The sequence below is a fragment of the Liolophura sinensis genome, chromosome 7, assembly GCF_032854445.1.
Source record: "Liolophura sinensis isolate JHLJ2023 chromosome 7, CUHK_Ljap_v2, whole genome shotgun sequence".
In the NCBI taxonomy this organism is placed as follows: domain Eukaryota; kingdom Metazoa; phylum Mollusca; class Polyplacophora; order Chitonida; family Chitonidae; genus Liolophura; species Liolophura sinensis.
Genome location: NC_088301.1, coordinates 39,933,127 through 39,951,720, shown reverse-complemented (window position 1 = coordinate 39,951,720; position 18,594 = coordinate 39,933,127). Strand labels below are relative to the sequence as shown.

General features: G+C 37.4%; 1 protein-coding gene across 2 annotated transcripts in view; it reads right to left on the bottom strand.

Moving 5' to 3' along the window:
- Positions 1–301: 301 nt before the first annotated feature.
- LOC135470092 (germinal-center associated nuclear protein-like) overlaps positions 302–18,594 on the bottom strand; it is a 31,247-nt gene continuing 12,954 nt past the window's right edge. For both annotated transcript variants that reach the window (XM_064748841.1, XM_064748842.1), the window contains exons 7-28: positions 17,898–18,167; positions 17,244–17,330; positions 16,737–16,879; positions 16,219–16,287; positions 15,571–15,720; positions 14,664–14,935; positions 14,280–14,505; positions 13,540–13,740; positions 13,110–13,209; positions 12,911–12,975; positions 12,450–12,610; positions 11,862–12,029; positions 10,668–11,212; positions 9,265–9,410; positions 8,488–8,685; positions 7,969–8,214; positions 6,786–6,947; positions 6,044–6,164; positions 4,641–4,842; positions 3,508–3,688; positions 2,459–2,537; positions 302–1,530 (exon numbers count right to left, since the gene is read on the bottom strand). In XM_064748841.1, coding sequence (XP_064604911.1) covers positions 941–1,530; positions 2,459–2,537; positions 3,508–3,688; positions 4,641–4,842; positions 6,044–6,164; positions 6,786–6,947; positions 7,969–8,214; positions 8,488–8,685; positions 9,265–9,410; positions 10,668–11,212; positions 11,862–12,029; positions 12,450–12,610; positions 12,911–12,975; positions 13,110–13,209; positions 13,540–13,740; positions 14,280–14,505; positions 14,664–14,935; positions 15,571–15,720; positions 16,219–16,287; positions 16,737–16,879; positions 17,244–17,330; positions 17,898–18,167 — 4,382 coding nt within the window. In that variant the 3' untranslated portion in view covers positions 302–940. The remainder of the gene's footprint in view (positions 1,531–2,458; positions 2,538–3,507; positions 3,689–4,640; positions 4,843–6,043; positions 6,165–6,785; positions 6,948–7,968; positions 8,215–8,487; positions 8,686–9,264; positions 9,411–10,667; positions 11,213–11,861; positions 12,030–12,449; positions 12,611–12,910; positions 12,976–13,109; positions 13,210–13,539; positions 13,741–14,279; positions 14,506–14,663; positions 14,936–15,570; positions 15,721–16,218; positions 16,288–16,736; positions 16,880–17,243; positions 17,331–17,897; positions 18,168–18,594) is intronic.

Sequence of the window (18,594 nt, the reverse complement as noted above, 5' to 3'; positions counted from 1 at the left end):
GATTTCCACTGGTCTTTTATCTAGTGTTGGTTCACTGAGATGCCTTATCGAAGGCAAGTAAGGCAAGTATACTGATACAGGTCAGCCAGTCGTTGCTGAACGCCTAGCGAGGAAGATACAACTTCCTCTTTTATGGCCTTAAACGTGACTCCGCCCAGGAATGACCCTGGATTTACCACTCCTGATGAAGCAAACGCTCTACCAACTGTGCTATCGGAGCCAGTCACACAGTGAGAGTCTTAAGTCTTGTCTTAAGCACACGACCTAAATAAGGAAACATTCTTGTTAGGTAAATATGCTGTAAATTTTTAACCTTTATTACTTCTAAAAAAACTTTTTTCAGAGGAATGTATGCGTACAACTATCATGAAAATGACACTAAACATGATTTACTTGAGTCACTGCAAATGTAAGCTTCACATTTTTTCTTTACACATCATAGTTCTCTCAGAATGTTTCAAAATATTTGTTGCACAGGCAGTTGAAAAGGTTGAAGAATTAGTGTCTATAATGTTTTATTTCTTTCTCAGAAATCATGGAGCAAATGAAGCATGAGTGAACCAGAAAAAGACTTCTTCTGATTCAATAAATTGCAGTAAAATGTTCTTCATATTTGTAAGCACACTTAGTCCTGGGTGTTATCTAATTTTAATTTCAATCTCACTGGTGTCAAATTACAAAGATGGTTCACATGTCACCAGGATAACTTGTTCACACACGTCCTCTGTTTTGAAACCCTGTTGATCTGAATGTTAACAAGCCTGAAATTCAAAATTTTTTTTTTTTCAGTAATATATATATATTTTATGTTGGTTTTTTCCTTCAAAACAGTGCTGTGAACATGACATTTTCACTGAATCCAACAATTCTGGGCCTATTTATATATCAAGAACATTGTCTTGACTAGGGCATTTTTAAAATGTAATATGTTCTATAAACGTCATCTGTCCATCATATTCTGCAACTTCATTTCGAAGAGTTTGTAAGCCCGCTTCTCCGATGACAATGCTCGAATCAGGCTAAAGCAACGATCTTGCACCGTCTCTGAAGAATCCCTGAGATAATCCATGCTGATGTCACCCTCTGATGACTTCACAGAAGTTTTTGGTTTACGTAGAGAAAGTTCAAGGTCATGACTGGACAGTGCAGACAGACTCGAGCTTGCTAATTCCTTGTTGGAGTAATTAGGGCACAAAGGCACAGACAAATTGCTAGAGTTAATCTCCATGGATTCATGACCTAGATCAACACATTCTGACTCCAGAGCTTTTTTCAACAAGTCTGCGCACTTCATGGATTGCTTTTTTTCTGCAGCCAGTTGCTGCTTCAGAGGGTGAACAACAGTGTCTACATCAAGAGCATCATCTGCAGCAGAAGCCAACTTTGCACCATGCATCAACGTCTGTTCTGTATCTGTTCTGTTCTCCAGGCGAGACCTCTTGACACTTGCATGATCTTCACTAGCCTCACTATTCTTAAACCGTCTTTTCTCAGATGCATAACGAATTGTAGACTTTAGAAATGTACTCTCTGAAACCACAAGAACACCATTTTCATAAACACACACAGCTCCAAAAAACAATGATCAGACAGCTGATGATACTTGAAAAAATATAAAATACAAGGATATAGCCTTAGTTATTTTGGATGATGGCGGAAACAGACCTAAATTACCACAATCATATTTTTCCGACTTGCTTGATCATTCTATAAGTCATTGTTTAATGTCAAATTGTTACGAGGTCATGGGCTTCGGCATATTAGAAAAACAAGATGATATTTTGTCACTGAGAAGCTCCATATAACAAAAAGACAAGAAAGGATTAGAATCCTGGCGTCACGGTGGAAACCAGGTTATAGATTGGTTAAAACTTAAACTATAGTGACATTTTCGATATTCTAAATATGTGCATTATTTAGCTTACTTTCAACTACAATATTTTCTTAATACAACACCACAAAAAAAAGTTACAGTTTTAAACACAGGATGGGATTAATGTTGTCTTTTCTTCAAAATATTTCAATTCAAAATTTAGACTGACAAAACAAAATTATATCTGAGCACTAATCCTCAGTGCCTGTAAAGGTAATTACATGTTTAGTGGCTACCACTTTACAAAAGGCTCAAAATTCGTCATATATTTCAATAGACTTGACATTTCCCCATGACATAATTAGATTTGGTAGCAAACCTACTGAAAAGCTGGCCTGTAAGAAACACATGGATGCATAACTTCAACTCAATAGATAAGTTACTGAGCTGTGAAATTGGCAGCTTATGGTAATCAATATGCACAGAAGATCAGCAATGGAGCATCCCAACTCATGTCATTAGGCTTTACACATATGCAAAACCTGTGCTCACATGCAGTACTTCTTGAGATACCATCCCTAACATTTTGTGTTCCCTGGATGCAGAAAAAAATACAACTTCGCACCTTTCTCCAATGTGACTTACCTGATGTATTTCTTTCTGATTTTGCAATGTACCATGACTCTGGCGGTTGAAACTCACGTGGCAAATAATGGACCATTTCCTAAAAATAACATCCATATCCACACTACAGTGACAACTGAACAGGACAAAAGAGCAACATCTATCCATTAAACTTTACCATAAATTGCCCTCAAGGCTCAAAAGTACCATAGGTGAGATTGTAACTAGCATGGCAACCTACTTGTGTATGCAAATATTTAGTCATTGGATTAGTGTTTTATGCAGAACACAAGAGTATTTCACACACATGACGGTGGTCATCATTATGGTAGGAGATGTATGAAAATAACATGTGTTGCCAAGCAACAGATTTGTGGAAATGTAGTTTGTCAAGGGATGGAAAAAAGTAAAACTTGTTCCTGTTGGGACAATATAGGCAAAGGACTCATTGTCAGTACTTATCTGACTGGTGTCTTATGCCGTACTGAAGAATATTTCACTTATACAATGACAGCCAGCATTAGGGTGAAAGCAAACAGGGCACAGCCTGGGGGAAACCACAACTATCTCAAGGTTACTGGCAGACATTTGCACGTATGACCAGAGGAAGCAAGTATGAGCTGGACTGGAACTTACAGTAATTGCATTGGTGAGAGGCTCCTGAATGAATGTACTGTGCTAGCACACTAATCTCTTGGCCACACAGACTGCCCCTTATTATCAATATAATAGTGTAAATCATATTCTTCAAACAATTCAGGCCCTGGGATAACAAAGCGATCTTAGACTTAAGTCAAAATTTAAAGTGACTTTAAAATTGTTATTTCTGATGTAACCAGCTTATAATATTGCTTGACAATGTAAATCCTGGGGTAAGATACTATTAACAATAAATTTCAGCTGAAATAACGGAAAGGAAAATGCCAAGTTCAATGATTGAAAGTTACCAAGTTTAATGATTGAAAGTTTGAATTAAGTCTAAGATAACTTCGTGATCCCAGGGAATATGTTTGCGGTCTTGTCTAAAATTTCTGGCGAGGAGTCAACAAACAAAACTGTTAGAACATTACCAGTGATTTCTCGTCTCCCATGCTGTCATTATAGACACATGCAAGTCTGAAGTCGACAGCTGCCATGATGATGTCAGTCCATGGTATATTGACATATGTAGGCTCACAAGCATGATCTCCTTCAACCAGAAAACAGGTGTCTTCAAACTCCTTCTCACATTTCTCCAGGTGTCTGCGCACTCTGAAGTAAAGTAAACCACCAGTGGGGTTACTGGGACAAGGATGGTTTCATTGACCTTAAAACTGTTCAGTGGAACAAATGGAATGAAAGGCTCGTTGAGTTTCACAAAAAGGCAGTGGAATAATTGGTCTACCTGCATGTTCGATCTACCTGCATGTCGATCAGCCCCAATATTTATTTATTTATTTGCTAATCTGGTTTTAAACGCTGTTCTCAAGAGTCTACAACTTTTGTCACAGCAACCAGCCGTATGGATGGAATAAACCAGAAAGATCCGTGAGGAGATCTCACCACATTGGCAGTGAATTAGAAACAGGATTCAAGCACAAACATGTACATAGGTAAGGGCCAGTGGTCTGTAGTTAATCATCAAACTTTTAACAGAATTAAATATACTCACAGTAAAACAATTACAAAACAATCAGTCATCCTCCCGAGATGTAATTAAATGAACCTTAAATGACCAATAGTATGTACATGTAAATTTAATAAATTTAATTCTTGGCTGAAAACTGACGACGAAGAGAGCAAATATTCTAATTCTTCATTCCTATTTCCCAAAGCACATTTTGGAAAGCTCATGAAGCAGTTCTACTGAATGTATACCTGTGTAATTGGGTTTCATGTTGTACTTAACAATATTTCAGTCTAATGTCGACGAGGAGTTTTTCAGTGTGTACATACACATGTATACTGCATTATACAGAAGACAATGGACATCAAACCTCACCAAGTCACAATATACTAATGCCGAGCCAACCTGCCCTGCTTCTTTTCTCTATCCTCTCAGTGCTGAACAGCAAGCGAGTCAGGAATTACATTTTATCTTTCGTGAAACCATAAATCTTGCTCCTCTCAGAAACAACACATTTACCACAGAAAATCTAAAATATTTGCCGAAATTAAATCTGAAAATGCCTTGTTCATTTGTACAAAATTATCAGTCGCTTACTGTGACATGAATTGTGTTTTCTTTGAGCATCCAGACTCGTTCTGTATTACAGTGGACACATATTCCCACACATCCTCACATCCCTTTGTCCACGTTGCATCTTGTATATTGGTAAACGTGATGTCTGGCAGGGTAAGGGCAGCAAAAATGTCAAAAAGGTACTCCAGGTGATGCTCACTGTTCCAGTGCGAACTAGGTAAGTCTGACATACATGTAAAGAAAACAAGCAGCTAGTTATGGACACCTTAATTCAACGAGTGAGGGTGCATGTACGTGTAATGTGCCGCCTTGTTGCAGGACAGATTTCCACCGCTCTTTTATTTAGTGCTGCTTCACTGAGATGACTTACCGAAGGCTAGTAAGCCGCCCCACCCGAGCCATTATACTGATACGGGTCAACCAGTCGTACTATCCCCTTCATGCTGAACGCCAAGCGAGGAAGTTACAACTTCCTCTTTTAAAGTCTTAGGTGTGACTCGATCAAGGATTGATCCTGGATCTACCGTTACCGAAGCGGTTAAATCAATGAAGTTTGAAGTGTGGAGTGTGCGTTTTAACAATTTGTTTCACAATTACCCTTGAGTGGTCTGCATCAGTAATGACAGGCATTCTGAATATATTGCATTTGTGTTGCCCCTTTCAGTTCAAGCTGTCAAAATAATGGCTTACATAGCATGTGAAAGTAAACAACAGAATAAAAGGAGCCATAATTTTGTCAAAAATGGAAAAAACGGTGGAACGCGACATGTAACTTGTCATGGTGAAGTCAGACACCAAATTTTAATTAAATACAATGAATTTTTTTACAAGAACATCCGAGTCCAAACATACAGTCTAAGCTGTACATCTGCGGGGGACTAATAACTAGTGTTTAAGGCTAATGCTATAAAAATGAGATAAAATAAACAGAACAGAATATGTGAAAGTGACTTAAAAATAAAAAAAAATAAATTCTTTTTTTTAAGGGTGATCCTTATTGCTTTAAGAAATGTATTCAAGAATATTTCATTTAACAGATAGAAGAGAAAACCACTGCACCTTGCCAGGCACCTGCCCACATCCTGATTCAGCTGATCGAGAAATAAGCAGTTATTTGTGCACTATAATTAACTTTCTACATGTAACTATGCATTGTAGATGAAAAAACAAAATGCATACTGTATTTTTTTCCAACATGTTTACAAGGTGTTTATTCAAGCATATTCTGAAGGTATTATTCTGTGTTAATTGATAAATTTATACTTTTTGTGAAGCCCTGAAACCCCATCAATCCAACCAATGTAGTTTTGTCTCCAAAATCAAATGAAAAATGTGCACAGATAACACTGAAAAGGTTGAGGAATTAGGGAAGGTTCTTGTCTTCCACCTTTCATTTACAGGTGTAATTAAGAGTATGGACAGACCTGAGTTGGAATACGAGAACTCTGACACTGGCCAGGAATACTCTGTCAGATCTGCGGAGGTAACTGTATCTTGGAGATGGGTGATGACTGCGTTGTACAGCTCAATCAGCACTGCAGGAGACTGAAATGTAGGGACATGATACACATTTTGCTTTCTTCACCTGATTTGGCTTTAAAGCCTTAACACTTTTAGGAGTATGTAGGAGGGACTATGAGGTTGGTACGTGTATTTGAGTGCACTTGCAATACACATAATATAATAGTGTAGTCAACTTTAACAAAAGTTAATTTGGCTAAAGTCTTTAGTTTATGTGTAAAGGGTAAAACAACTTGCAACATTCTACAATACAACCTGACCTGCAGTTTCTGTCACACACTCCCTTTGCGCACTAAAAGTCAGATGATGGAGGTTAATGAAGTCAATGAAGAAGTAAATGAAAAGTTTATGAAAACATGCAGATTCAAGAAGTCGTATTCTGACAGAATTCTCCATTTTCCTGTGTTATGACTCAGAAATACTGATAGGTGTGAACCATTTATATGTACATGTCAAGGAAAATCCTATTAACAATCAATGCAAGAAAACTTTTCACTACATAAAAGAGTGCTCTGAAGGTTAAACAGCAAGCTGTCACCGAAGCGGACGCTCTAACAACTGAGCTATTGGGGCCGTAAGCCATGTTGAGCATCTATGGAAAACCTGTCATCCTAAGTCACCCACATGTATTAAACCTGCACTCACCTGGTGAAGGTGACCTTCCAGCTTTCTCTGCTTCAGGTTTTGGAGAACAGGTTGGTAGAACTCACTTGCCAGGGTCTCCTCAAGCAAAGAGAGTAGTCTACTAGACTTCAGATCTACTGGGACTGTGTAATGCTCGCTCAACCACCGAATACATTCAGCAACCTGATTTAAGTGAAGCGGTTAAAATTACTTAGACCAGCATTCAAACAAACAATCACAACATTTAACAGCCTCAAGCCACACCAGTATAAATTCTTATTTTACAACCACAATTAACCTTTTGCAATGTCTGAGTAGGGTATATAAATTAAAATAGAACTGAAAAATTATCCAATTTGTGGGAAATTTGGACTGTCCAATCAATTGTCCATGTTAAAGACGTATTGTTATGATCTGACAGCCTAATATCATAAAAAATATTACGATCAGACAAAAATAAATGTGGATTTTCAATAATAATTTTGTTCCATTTTTGGATTTTTCGAAGCAGAAAACAGAATTGGAGTTGCCTTGGTTTTTACTATTGCATTTACTTTATGGCATAATTACTACTGATGCATGAGAATCTGAAATGAGAATATTTTGTTATTCTCTTGTGTTCATGCAAAATACTAATTTTCAAAACCATCTTCTTCTCTCTATCCCAAAAAACCACATTACAAAACATGTCATAACCTGACCCACAATATTTTTCCCACTTCTGCCTCTAATGAATAATCCCAAACCATAGCTCAACATTAACCCAACACTTATACATGTATCAAGGTGAGTTTGAATGCAATTAAAAATGGATTTTGACAAATGAAACTTTACCGGATGGCTTTAACCATAGGTTTATGTAAATTACAAATGACCGAGATTACCACTCTGGAAGTTGAAGATTGCATAAAGGCAATGCTATTACCCTTTCCTTTCTGATGAAAGTTACTGTGTAATTTTTAAGTCAACTTAGTCCAACTTCAATTCTTGGCCTGGAGACAAGTACCTTTATGCATGAATCACACACACAAGTTACATTAGCCCCCTTATTTTCTGAACATGCCTACACAAAGCTTTTGAAATACATGTACCAGCCATCAAGACAGATAAAGCGTTCAATAAATAAGGCCATTACTTTAAATTCGCACCTACTCCCACACATTAAATTAACTTTCTGATTGATTTAAACTGTTCATCTACATACCCTGCTATTAGATGCTGATGAGAGAACATCCACCCCAGAGATAGATGAGGACTGCATCCTGGTTGTGTACACTGATGACAACAACAGATCTTCCTGGAACCTTGTAATTCCAAGGTTCTGCTCAACTGTTTGGGTAGATAAACTATCAGATTCTCCTACCAATATAATCACCAAAGGTAGACTTGGCCGCTTTGGTTTGCTATCAAGGATTGCCAACAGCCTGTGCAAAGACTTAGCCCAGAACTCCTTGCAATAAAAATATAAAAAAAAGATACTACAAATAAAATTTTACATAAGTTATTAACCAAAATTAATTTATAATATGTACATACAAATTACTTAAAAAAAGCTTCATAACAAAGAAACTGATAGCATACTGTAGGAATTAAAATATAGACAATTCACAATCCTTCTAATGAGGTAATCGTCACATTTGCAACGTTACATGCTAGGTCTAAATCCTAGATCATCACCATAAAATGTTGTTTGGAAAACAAGCTGGGACAGTGTTCAACGTACTTCAGTTAAGATTTCTGGAAGGTAGAGAACAAACAGCAGAGCGCTTGTTCCAAGTAAAGCTTTATCAGAGCTGACATTCAGCTGCTCTATTTCTTCTCGCTTCAGCATTCCATGGACAATTTTCACACATGTTGCCAAATTTGAAACTGGCTGATGTGAAAATCGAAGAGGAGTTGTGTACAGAGCTACAGTTTCAATCTGGAATTAAGAGAAAAGAAAAAAAAAAGAAAAATCATAGAGGTAACTTATAGTTCCAAAGCTCTTTAAAGGCTTACTAGTTCTAACAAATGTTAGAGACATTATGTGTATTTTAAGTTTGTTTAAATAAATTATGTACAGATTTTCATCACCATATCCGTATTCATGCATATTCAATATTACGTATAATTTCGCTAAATGGTTCGGCTGGTCTGTTCATGAACACAAAGCTAGGCAAACCACAAAAGATAAATTTAAAAAAAAAACAAAATACATCATAAGTTGTGAATCTGAAAGCTCCAATAATTTACCAAGCTTCCAAGTTTTAACAAGGAACTATTGCTTGGGCATGGACCAGATGGGATTTCTTTGAAAGTGTGTAACAGTCTAAACTTTTAAAATATTGATATTTCACGAACCATTTGGTATTTTGGTATTAACACAAACTAATTATAATTAGGTGCTTTATTTGTCAATCAATGGAAGGTTTTAGATATGAGGATTAATAGATACCGTAATAGACAAATATGTTGGAAATAAAGATATTTTGTAAGAAAATAAAAAGAATTTTTCATTTACCTTCGAATATGTATCCAATTCTGGTACTGGCCCTTTGTTGAACTTTGAAATGAGCCAATCAGAAAACACTGAGGAGTGGTCATCACATTCATTGTCATTCGGTAATGAAATCACAAGTTTCCAGAAGACTTTGTCATTGACGTTACCTAGAATGGAATAATAGCAGAATTTCTCAACCTGTGTAAGTAACCATGTTACATATTTCTAGGGGTGTAACTTCCTGTTCAAGTATTACAGTCCTACAATTAACAAGTGATTATGATTATGATCATGAATGAGAATCACTGAACAATAAAAAGCATACGCAGATTTCCTTGGTTTCTAGGTAGTGTGCACGATTGGGTGGTAATTACACAAGACAGGAAAGTCAGCTCTCTCCTTAATGTTGATTGTCCACTCAACCCTGGATTTCAATGTTAAAATATTGCAACTGTATCTTGTAATTACACTCAGGGGGATTTCAGAATTGCTGAGAATCGCTTTTCAGTTCTGTGTACTTTTGAGCTAGGAAACCTTTTTTTGGTTCTCAACAGTCTTTGCTACTGGAACCGATTTACCTGTAATGATTTTAGTATTAATGGCATTTCATCAAAAAAATTTGGGTGTTTGATGTTTCTTGTAGGTCTAATTTACTTTGTAAAGTAAAAATGACCATAATCCCTCTACCTTATCGTTTAAAATGTATGAACTGTCACTGAATGACAGGTAACTGACTGCAAACTGTGGAAAAAAGAAGGGACAGAACTGGGTATTCCAAACTTTCTCAGTTTGAGCTGTCTCCCCTGCCTGATGAGTACAATGCAGCATGTGTTAAATATTACTTCCACAACAGCATTGCAATCAAACAAATCTCAGAATCTGCATTTCAAAAGCATCACAACTTCCTTAATCAGGGACGTCTGATTGACTTTCTGTGTGACATGTAATTCATCGTCTGTGCTACTTCCTGTCTATCGTGACAGATAGCGTGGCAGACAGCATTGCAGGCTTGCTGTACATTGAGACATTGAAAAAGTCCATTTTTCATGAGACCACTAGTGGTAAAAAGTACAAGAGTATAGTGACATCTTAGCCACAATTTGCAGGTTCACAACTGAAGTCTTTGGATAATTAAATCTGTTAAATGTTTACTAAGCAGTACTGAGTATGTTTGGTTCCGTGAAATTTTAACCTGAGAACCCACGCGGAAACGGAACAATCGTTTCTGTGAAAGCCTAATGTCTGTAACTAATGTTGGCTATTATCAAAAAGGAAGGATATAAGTGTTCCCTTTTTAGGATACTAAAGACTATTTTATGAGAGGTGCATGGTTAGAAGTCCAGAAGTTTCAAATGTTTATGAAAAGCAGATAAAAATGTTTTATACTTCTGAAGAAAACAGTATTAATCGTCAAGCATAATTACATTTCCGTCCTGTCTGTGCCTGCCAAGCTTGCACCAATGGTTTACCAACAATAGGGCCCAGGTTTAGAGGGGAATATGCCACATGGTATCGAAGACGCTGCAGAATGTGATGTAATGTTATCCTTCTATGCAATCGCTTTTGTTTTTCCTCAGCCACTAGAGGGCCCAGAACATGAAGCTTAGCTGCATCATTGATGTAGACAGCAGCGTTATGAACTCGGTCATACTCTCGACCTGGAATGAGCACATCGACTTGATCCGTGACATGCTCAGTTGACGGAGCACCCGGAAATGTAAGCATGGATCTCAGCCTCATCCTAGTTGCGTACATCCTCTTCCAGATGTGCCAAAATTTCGCAACTCTGTAAAGCCGCACACAATCTTCCAGATCCTCAAGCTCTTGAAGCCTTTCTTCCACGTCAACACGGTAGACTTCCTCCGTAGTTTCCTGTATCACATCGGAAACCACCTCTTGTAGCACCTCGTCATGCACATTCTCCGAACATCGAGCAATCTGTTCCTGCTTCAGCTGCATTTCGATTGCCCTGGGCAGCACAGAAAACACATACATTATTTAACATGTATTGTCACTTCAAGCCTGATTTACAAAGATGATGATGTATGATGATTACAAATGCGTCACCATGGTAGTTACGTTTGACATTTACGCATGGTTACATTCTCTCTGTAAAACGGGCCCAAAACTTTAACAGTCTAAATAAGATGTAGTAAGATGTTTAATGATATATGGAAACAATGGATAACCAAGCAGAACATTTGGTTCCAAGCAACCTTGCTAAATATTCCCTTTCCCTAAACACTTTACACTGTTTACAGAAGTCGCTTATAAATGACCATTCAACTTATTGTACATTGTGTTCTGTGTCACAATCTGTCATAACAATTTGTTTTACTAATACATAATGCTTGAGATCACTGGCTTTGTGTCGTCTGGTGATTTAAAACACTTGTGAATTTTTGGCATGGAGATTATATATCATGAAACGAAATCATTGATTTAGATATCATGAAGGAACCAAATCTCAGAGGGAAGCACACATTTGTACACACAGGCCAAGTACAAGGCCAGTCCCTTCAGTAGAATCCAACATATCAGCATGGTTGTTTGCTTATAATAATTACAGGGCCATTCTATACATAGATGTTACTACAATCTTGAACACCATCAAATACCTGACTTCAGACGTGGAAATTTTCAAAACTTCATCACTGATAACTTCGTCTATCATTAATTCCATCTCCTCTCGAGCATGTAACTTCCGCTGAGCTATACGTGCTGCAATAGCCATTTCTCTCTCTTTTTCCTCCTTCCTAGTCCTCAATTCTGCATCACAACAAGACCTGTTAACAGAAAAAAATACCAAACATTCAATTCCATAAATACCTTATTGCTGCTCACATGCCTGGAAAAATTAATTAAACCTCCTCATCCAATAGAATAATAAAATTTACAAGATTAACATACACGCTTGTCACAAAACAACTCCTGTGGTATCGGTGATCGGAATTCATGCATAGTGAAAACGAGAAATCTCTCTACAATCAGTAAAAGTGAAGAGAAACCCTTTTGACAGAACTGTGGACTGATACGCCTCTACATGTATAAGGTCAGAAGGACCGTGTTTACATCACAACTACCAAAAGGCTGTACTAATCAAGGTCAACCTTATCAGGTGGCCAAATATTAAGATTCTGGTCAGGCATTTTCAAGCACAATTTTATAGATGAACTTATACAGGCATTGTAACATAATATTCTTACTTTATAATAGGGGTGGAGATCTCTTCATACACAGAGGTCCATATTTCCTCAGAGGTCGTGTCCAGATAAGAGTGGATTGCACTGTGGAACTGAGAGGACACCTCTAGACAAAACTCTTCAATGATTTCCAGGAACAACTGACGAGCGATCTCCTTCACAATCTGGCAATCACGAAAGAAAGAATGTTTTTTAATTTTAACTTAATAATTACAAGTAAAACAATGGATGGTACATTTGATACACCATTCACTTTTAATAAACAACAAGCATGCTTTCCACTTCCATGTTACTTCTCATAAAATTTCACCCTTGTTCATCAATTTAGAATAACAGGGTTATTAGTTGTAAAAAATGAGATTAAATTAAAAAAAGATGTTATGTCAACATCCACAAGGAAATGACCAAAATCTCTGGTTATCTTCATCATGAGAGCCATGGCTTTTATTCAAAGGAGAACACACCTCATTTGGTACCACAGATTTTGGGGGTTTTGAAACAATTTCTTCAGGCACTTCAATGGGAGGAGCTGGAACAGAAAGAAGGAAACTTGTAATATTATAGCTTAACCTAGTGTGAAATCTCACTAAAATGGGCAGATGGGCATTGTAAGTTCTTACGGTTTGTGTACTTAAGCTTCTATGAAAATAGGTTTAGAGTTACCTTCTACTGTGGGCATTTCTCCAATGTATCGGCCATTAACATCAAAACTAATCTGTGGCTCTGGTAATGTCAACGGAGGCAAGGGTCCTCCATTTATCACCTGCAAATAATCGTTTTAGTTATTAACAAGTAATTGCTATTAAGAAGTATCGATGCAACAAGCAGTAAATTCATTGGACGAAAGCTGGTTATACCTTATACAGAAAACCTTTTAACAGAAGTGAAATTGTTGGCAAAATATAAGGAATCGGAATTTTTTTTCTTTTCAAAGAAATTTCAATACACTACAATTTGCACAAATTTGATACACCTTATGGTAAGAACTTCAAAGCATATAAAACAGCATAATACAACAATAAATGATATTCCATGTACATGTACTTTAAGATATTAAATGTCTTTCGGTCATCACACACACACCCATGCATACCTCTCCTACGGACACTGTAAGTTTGGACTCTATGACAGAATGGGCCCTTCTTAGCGATATCCCCAACTCTGGCTCGATGTAGGAGTTCCTATCAAGGCAAACCTCCCCAGCCTTGGTCAAAAGACCGTAATGCATGCAGAACTCAGCTGCTTCCTCCGTGTCCTCAAATGCCAGCACTCGCATCAGCTCAATTAATGGGAACTGCATCAATAACATTGCCAAAGACTGAGATATCAAAATGAACCACAAATTTGTTTGATTACTATACTTACCATCCCTGAATTTACTGATAAGTACTATGTAAGTACTATGTGGATTAAAGAGGCAAAACAGGAGACTTTTGACAAATAATCAAAATTCAACAGAAATACCCCAAAATAAATCATAGATTCAGAATCACATTTCTGTGTAATGACGGTCCAGTTTTCACAAGTTTCACTCTATTTTTATTCTTCTAATTGTTGGGACAGATATTAGCATTGTTGAAAGTAGAATATTACACTCTTTTACCAGCCTTTTGGAACAAAAAATATATATGAAAATTTTTTTTCATTAGATGGTCTAATCCTATGAGAAGAAGAACCCTAAATATTCCTGTTACAATTACATATATATTGACTAAATTGAACAGACAAGGTATCCCAGAAATTAGAAGAAATATGGTATTTCGAAATTCCATTAATAAATAGATACTTAGAAGAAAAATTTTACTTCATTATTAATTTAATGACAGTCCTTACCTGTATTGGTCGTCCTCCAAAAGCAAATGCTCGCAACATAGTTTTTAGAGCCTGGCTTCTAACCTGCACAAAATACCTGTGCATAATACAGGCATTCAGGAACGAGGCTTTCTTGGCAAGCTTGAAGAAACGTACATAGTTGTTACTGTTGAGTGCTGAGTAGACTTGCAAAGCAAAGTTAATCTCAGCTGAAGCTCTCACTTCTCCTCTCAACTGCTGCACTTCTCTGTTCAGAACAAAAACATTAATATGTAAATAAATTGCTGTAATTTATGACTTAAACATCACTAATCCTCTGAGTTACATATACCCATGCAAATGCATGAAGTAATTACTGTAATCCCTTACAGATGGGATATCCTCTTTTTTTTTTTAACACCTTACCTGAGTGTATCTCCCTCATTCAGGTTCAATAGGACCATGTAGGCTCGGAACTCTGCCTCTGTCTCACAAAAGACCTGTTGTTTGATGGCCAGATCAGAGTAAAGCTCCTTCAGTGATTGCAAGCTTTTGGTCAAGTTTTCAGTGTTGATTTTCTGGTCAAATGTGTGGAAGTCTTCCTCGCAGAGCCTTTCAGCACAGTAGATATGGAACCTGGCACACTTCTCTATCAATCCAACAGCTGTTCGGTCGCACAGCATCTGCTGGGTAATGTCCTGGAAAAACACACGCACAAAACTACATTTCAGTACAACCACGACAACCAATCAGCTCTACATTTATAGTCATTTTAAGTTAACAAGACTACCCTAAATCCTCATAGGGTTACCGGTAGAAGTCTGAAGTGGGATGTAATATCTCATTTCAGTGACACTAGACATTCCATTGCAGCATCAACAGCGCAAACGTCACAGTGGGTAGACCAAATATGTCACAGATGAAACCGCAGAATGCAATATGTTTTGCGTCGCGCAACAAAAGACTTGTCATGTGCTAATTCAAGTCCTAATTCACACTAGCGCCAGCTTTTGTGAGAGTAAAATCTGTTGGTACCCCATTTACGTATGAACAGAATGTGCTTATTTTTGTGACAATTTGAGAACGTTATTCTTTCTTGAATGATGAAATAACACTTTTTTGAAGGCTGAAAACCACATGTTCTACAGTGATTTGGGCCCTTTTGTTTAGCCCTCCCTAAGTCTCCCATTGGACACAAGCACACGTTTCCTGAGACCTGTAAAATGACATGTTCTTGAACACTGACACAAAATTGAAATTCTGTCATCCTTGCTTTTCATTTTTTGGAACAACAGTGACCATGTAGATGTTTTACAAATGTTTGACTCCATACCTTGCGAATGCCCCGGGTTCTGTTCCACAAGAAGTCATACCACTCCAGCCACATGATATCATCCGCTTTATCTGCGATCTCTGTGAGCAGGTAGGTCATAGTCATGTCCAGCACAGGACCAGGTCTCATTTCGTGTGGCAGAGGCTCTTCCTGATCACAGGTAAACACAAGCAAAAACGTACAGTACAGACAATACAATGAGCTGGTTATACAATCCCTTGTACCAGCCAGGTGTTTAGTACAGGGCTTTGTATCTAGAATTTACAGACCTACTTCAGTGTATTGAACAATCATTAGAATAAGGGGAGGTAACCTGTTGAGTGTTTGTAGTATGCAAATTGGGGTTTTAGGTCATACTCCACATATGATGTCATTAGATGTTCTGAAGTGCGCATTCCAGTTGTTCACCAATATATACCATGTACTGACCTTTACCTCATTACATACATTTAATTATGCAAGTTAGGTTTGTGGTAAACAGTGACACTTAGCACAGAGTGTAATGGCACCAAAGCGCAACACTTACTTTGCTTTCTCTTCCTGATATCACTGGAAAATTACCTTTAGATTGATGCCCAAGGTGACAAAAACTAAAATTACACTTTTACACAAAGCAAAACATCATGGAATAATGAGAAAAGCACTCACTTGGTCAGCAGAGGAGCGACTGTATTCCTTGACAGCATGCCTGTGGTCAACTCTCGGATTCTGCCCTTGCTGTTAATTGAAACAAAAAACAAGACAATTTTCATGTCCTTTTACATTCAAACTAATTGCTAGTTAAAGCAATTATCTTTACAAGCAAAGAAAGCAATATCTACAACAATCACCTTAGGGTCATTGCTAAGCATAATGAGACAACAGGGACCTGCTCCATTCTGCAGTAGGACTGTGACGCAATTATATTAACATCAAATGTTCATTTCCCAGCCCATCACTTTTATACTGTATTAAAGACAGGGTGACATTACAGTATAAATCCAGACCCTGTAACGTTGTGCTACACTCATTCTTCAATGCAACAAATTATTATAGGTCTTGCTTCACTGAATCTGGATTAGAAAATATGCTGCATCCCTATTAATACAGAATTTTCAGTTTCACACATTTGCAGTGAGCAGTGACAGTTAAGCGAGAATGCAATGGCATCCAAGGGTTACACCTACTATGTTCTCTGTTCCCGGTATCATTTCAAAAATACTCAATCTTCTCTTTGCATCCCTGTCATAACGTTCTTTTTCATAACACATATCTGGACATGTCCCTTGGACTGCTTTGGCCGTTTTCAAATCTGACTGTTTTCTTCGACCTGCAACGACAAAAAGCATCATTATTAAATTATAAACATGTCTGTGTTACAATTCTCTAAAGCAGAGTTTTAAAAAAATATTTAACATTCAAATGTGTAACAGAAATCTGACCTACACAAGAAAGAAACTGAGGATAAAGGTGCCTCAATTCTCTAAAGCTTTTTAAACATATCAAGTTTTCTGGATAAACTGATTCTTAGATTTAGATATGTACTAGAAACACCAATAGTAGAGTTGGGCATACTGTCATTAAACTGAAATGAGTTTATGTACATGTATGAAATCATGCAAACCAGTTCACAGATATACTTGTGGTTGTGATTTTTCACATACTTTCACTCTGACTTTACTTTCAAAACTAACCTTGTTTTAAAATCTTGTCTCTGTTATCCAGCACAAGGTACATATCTAAAGTGTTCTTTGCTGGGATCGTAAGGCTTTCCAGAGATGCTGTCAATGGTAAAACAACACATACAATTTATTTTAATGCTCACTTTGAAAATCAAGTCCATTATGCAAAACTTCAAGATTTTAGGTTCTATAGACAAATAGGACAATCCAATGTTTCAGTGAGGTCTTAGTATTCAAAAGGCCCAAACAAAAAAACAACACATGTTCTAGAAAACAGCTATACATGCATATAACCTTTCAGTTGGGGTCCTCACATATAACCTTTCAGTTGGGGTCCTCATATAACCTTTCAGTTGGGGTCCTAGCATATAACCTTTCAGTTGGGGTCCTCGAAAATAACCTTTCAGTTGGGGTCCTCACATATAACCTTTCTGTTGGGGTCCTCGCATATAACCTTTCAGCTGGGGTCCTCACTTGTCTACACTAAAATTCTCCTCAGGATTAATTCAACTGACAAGATTACATCAAAAAATGAACAGAAATGTATGGACACAAGTGTTGCATTTGCACCATCCATTTTTACACAATCTGTCATAAACATGTCTAAAGCCTTCAAGGTCTTTAAAAAAAACAAAAAACAATAATATAACGAACTGTAAGACTCACCTTTAGTGACAGTAGTTTTTGGCACATTTTCTGAAGCTGTAAATATGGGAGAAGGGCTGATTGACCGTGATGGGCTGTGAGACTGTCTTACTGGTGGGTGCCTCTCTGGGCTGAGCTCCTGCTGGACAACTTCCGAAGGGCGAACAGGGGTTCTGTACATGGTCCCGCCAGCGTCTGCACCAGCCATGCTGGCTAGTTCATCCTCCACCTCACTGTGCAATGTTCGCCCACTGGGCAATCTTGATGATGATGTGGATTTCGAGCTGAAAGCTAGAATGTTATAAATCTGTAATGTTTCCACTGGCATTTGCTTACTATCCACACATCTAGTATATATAACTGAGCAAATGGTAAAGTCTTACCCATTTATATTGTTGTTTTACAGGGAGGGTATCAAAACAAAACTCAAAAATGATCTGATTGTGGCATTCCTTTTCTTGGGGGGGGGGGGGGGATGCAAAACACAGAATTGGTGTCAAATAAGGTAAAGTTATGAAAATATCAATACATACTGATAGCAGTCAGATATTTACCTCATTTATCTTTTAAACAAAGGTGAAATATCAGGATTTCCTTCACTGAGAAAAGTGACATTTCACACAGTCTTCTGTTTTTACATTTTTGCTATTTCACACTCAGATGCAATGATACCAGGTTTCATTCAAAAGAAACCTTCTGTTTCATGATGTTCCAATCA